We start from the raw sequence: 4,219 nt of genomic DNA, 5'->3' as shown, positions 1-4,219 counted from the left end.
AATTTTTCAAGAAATATTTTTCATTTGTTCTTCACAGTTATTCCTATTATTCACTGGGATATTGAAGACTGGGATATTAATGCAAAGTCAAAAATTTTCTACTAATAAAATAAAAAGTAGAACAAAACATATTTCTGTGCACTTTCAGTACCCATTAACCAGGAAAGGAACATTAATAAATGAATTTATGTAGTCTTTGATCTGTTCTTTGATTAAACTATCAAAAAAAGGATCATAAATCTCAGAAACATTAGAAAATAACATCCTTTCTTTTCTCATTGCTAGAAAAACCCTGTCTAAAGTTAAGACKAATGATTTCACAGTAGGGATGAACTTTCATGAGAGAAAATTTGGTTTTGTGGGTTTTGTTTTGTTTTGTTTAAATTATGACTTATGTGCCTTGAGTCTGTTCCCAAACTTCATCATTTGCTTTCRTGGTAAGCTYGGAAAGTTAGTTCACTTTCTTCTCTGCACATATTATAAATCAATAGCTTAATATAATCCACAACATGTAATTTAACTTCATTTAACTGACCTCCTTCAGCTGAGCAGATGACCACAATAGGGCTGAAGGGACCATCTCCTTTATTGTTGTAAACACCAACTTTCACTTCAAAAGGAGTCAGAGGTGGCACACTTTCATCTCTGTAGATGAATTTTGAAGCATCTGAAGATGTCACCATTTTTTCCTTCCACCCACGTGTTCCATTTGGTCTGAAGGCTACAATATATCCAAATCCTTCTCCACTCTGAAACTCTTCTGACACTGGCTGAAAAATTAAGTTCAGAAACTTAATTATGATCAGAAATTGTTTTACTAATTTAGAAAACACTCATGGTTGCATTATAGGATTTTACTTATCTGGTAAATAAATTGTCCTCATAAGGACAATTACTTCCAAAGAGGACCCTTATAAGAGAGCTTCCTCACCTAATCACCAGAGCTCATAAAAATGTTTTCTTTTATATATCCCACTTCTTAACCTGTTGTCTATTGGTGCAATAGCCCCTATCAGTGGCTTTRTTAAAAATATGTGGCAATATATTGTGAGTAACACAATGTGTAKGATACTAACCACGGTGGGACTCTTTTGGGTTTCAGTAGTCAGCCTGTGTAAGTTCTGTTCCAAATGGAAAATTAAGTCTTAGAGATTTAATTYCAGGGTTCAACTTCAGCCTTAGAATACCTTACAATAAATATAAGTTTTTCTAATTTTCAAAAGGTTCTGTACTCTTTTTTTTTTTTTTTTTTGGAAAAAAATCATTTGTTTTTCCCTCCTCAGAGGATCTGTGAAATTAGCCACTTAAATTGGGACTCATCTGACATAAGCAGGCAGCTAGAAAAGGGGTTTATCTGTTTCAGAGTCTGAGCACTGCAAAAGCTAAAACTTACATGTCCAACTCAATGAATGGAACTTTTCATGCTAATTAGTAAATCAGCAGTAGCTTACATTTATTATGAACTCAATTGACTAGTTTAGGGATTAAGTTATATTTAACAGCTKTCAGCATATTAAATTTATGAGAAATGTCCAAAAATGGGTGTCTAAACTCCCTGTCTTGAAATGTCCATCATAGATAAGCAGCTAATGGACATATGAATCAGAACCAGGGCATAGGTGACAGTGATTCTTCTCCCTTCCACATTTCAAGTGAATGTCTCCCCATCAGGCAGACAAAATTTTCTACTCATCCTCCTGAAAGCGTGCACTGTRCATCCAGAAAAAAATAATCTGGTCTTTATGGGCAGAGGATGCAAAACTAAGACAGACTTTGTAACCTAGTTTCATCCCTGGGTCTCTGGTTTCTTTCGGAAGAAAACTTTGACCCTTGATGGAGAGGGAGTTATAACACTCTCCAGCAGTTCCCACCCCAGTCAGCTGGGGAAWGCTATAAAGACACTCAATATGAATACTACACACTAATATATCTTATTGGGGACTGGGATTAGGTCCATTCATATCAGATACAGCTCTAGCCACCTGGTATTTTTGTTTAGGGTTCAGCAAATTGTCTCCTAAGAGACGTTGATATTTACCCTCAAAGAGTATAAGGCAAACTGATATCAGCTCTGTCTCAGCTGTCCTTGGTAGCTGGTGTTGAAAAAGGCAGACAGGCCAACAGAAAGGCAATCTCTTTAGATGTCCTAAAATTTGCCTATTGAAACAATCAGTCAGAATTTGGTGTTTCTCTTACTACTTGAATCACTCCTCGAATTGGCTTAGCTAAAACTCTTTGCATTTTAACCCCTTATTTTTATTTGATGAAATTTTTCTTGAGTATATGTATGGACATTTTATTAATCTGAAACAGTTCATTATGAATCTAGAAGTTTTGAAAACTCCTTGAGAAAAGTCTCTCTTCTACCATTTTTTTTTATGATTAGCAGAGAAAACAACTCCCACTCCTCCAACCGCCCACTGGCATGACCATMCATCTGCATTGCATATTGTGTCACAAATACATTCTCTTTAGTTTAGCATTTTTATTAAACAGTTAAAAAATTATTTCTTAATTGAAGTTTAAATAAATTTTCAAGGTTTTCCTTCTCTTCTCTTAGCTATTATTTTATCTGGTGTGGTGTTTGCACAAGATCCAGAGAAATCAAATAAACCCAAGAAGTAGATCAGGAAGAAAAGCCTGATAGATTAGTAGAATAGCTGATGCTGTAATATCTTCAACTCAAACCTCATGAAAATGCACAGTACTTTGAAATTTTAGAAAATATTTAAGAACAGTACTTTGTGTTCATGTGTTGACAAGATTTGTTGTCAGGAAACCCCAGTAGAATACTCTTTACTTTGTCCTCAAAGCAGTTAACATGAAACTAAACCTTTAAACAGAAAAGTCCCCTTACCTCCCATGCTATCACTAATTCATGTCTCCTTCCACTTCTGCCACTTACATTAGCTGGAGGAGTCTTTGGAACTGTGACGAAAAGGAAAAACAAAACAAAACAAACCAGAATATCCAAGTTATTGAAGTTTTCCCCATAGTAATAAGTTGCTGCAGAAGACATGAGACTGTTAAATCAGAACAGATATGAAAACATAGCACTMTGTGATAAAGAAAATTTGCTCAAGTTTTATTTCAGAGAATTGCACACRTAAGCTAGAAAACTCAAACAAAGCATAAGGTGAGAGTAAAAATAATGCTGGAATGAAAAACTGCTTAAGCACTAAATCTCTTGCAGATTGGTAAAAATTTCAATGCATAGATCGCCTAAGAGATAAAACAGGAAATATCTCATTAGGGGTTGTAATTTTTTAACAAAAAACTTGAAATTCCAGGAAACCTGGCATATTTCAGATTTCAGGTAAAATCTTAGGACATAACAATGCCTCTATTATTTTGCAGGTAGTTAATGATTTAGAATGTTTTAATTATGGTAAATGTATTTTTCACTTCTCTACCGGGGAGGCAATTTTTGGAAATTTTAGAGCAACCACCRTTAAACACCCCTCATGATTTGTTGCATATTGCTGGAAGCAGTCCTACCCACAGCTTTTGAAGGATTGAGCTCATCATTACAGCTTWAAAGCTTATGAGCAGCTGATGAAATTCTTTAAAATGATTAAAACTATCATCATCATTTTGATTTGGATTAACATATTTTGCAAAACCARGAATCTCAATTGTTCCATTGGAACYGTATAATTTCTTTTGCCTTGTTTAGTGCCTCTAATGAAACTCCCCAAGTGACCAATGTCTTGAGTTTATTTACTGTGAGGAGGTGATACTTCCATTCTCTATTAGATTAAATGTATCCTAAAATATAAACATTTTCTTTTCTTCTTTACAGCAGCACATAGGCCATTGGTAGAAATGTACTGAGAGTGTTTAGGCCTCATTTCATGTTGTTTAGGCCTTATTGCATGTTATTTAGCTTATTTATTGAGTAGCACTGTGCTTCTGAACTAGACCAAATAAAATGCATTTAAATAAATGTACACAGTCCTCTCTGTTTCTTGTGCTGGCCATTGTTAGATTCAGTTCAATGAAAARGCAATTTTAATAAATGCTGTCAGACCACCTAAAACTTCAACATTCATTTGTGTAGTCACTTTTTGAACCCTGAGCTCCATTATAAAGAACTAAATAAGCCTCATTCTGTTTCTCCTCATAAATGACACAGCCCTACAAAGAGTATGGATTCCTTCCTTCCTTCCTTCCTTCCTTCCTTCCTTCCTTCCTTCCTTCCTTCCTTCCTTCCTTCCTT

The 4,219-nt window shown here is 34.9% G+C and overlaps 1 protein-coding gene across 1 annotated transcript in view; it reads right to left on the bottom strand.

The window, feature by feature from the left end:
- CNTN5 (contactin 5) overlaps positions 1-4,219 on the bottom strand; it is a 220,073-nt gene that overhangs the window by 22,920 nt on the left and 192,934 nt on the right. Inside the window, exons 16-17 of the mRNA XM_057370839.1 lie at positions 2,858-2,928; positions 536-770 (exon numbers count right to left, since the gene is read on the bottom strand). Coding sequence (XP_057226822.1) covers positions 536-770; positions 2,858-2,928 — 306 coding nt within the window. The remainder of the gene's footprint in view (positions 1-535; positions 771-2,857; positions 2,929-4,219) is intronic.

This window comes from Malurus melanocephalus, unplaced genomic scaffold (genome assembly GCF_030028575.1).
Source record: "Malurus melanocephalus ecotype Western Australia unplaced genomic scaffold, MMel_1.1 scaffold_134, whole genome shotgun sequence".
NCBI lineage: Eukaryota > Metazoa > Chordata > Aves > Passeriformes > Maluridae > Malurus > Malurus melanocephalus.
Note: the sequence above shows the minus strand (reverse complement) of the source record. Positions and strands in the feature narration are given on the sequence as shown.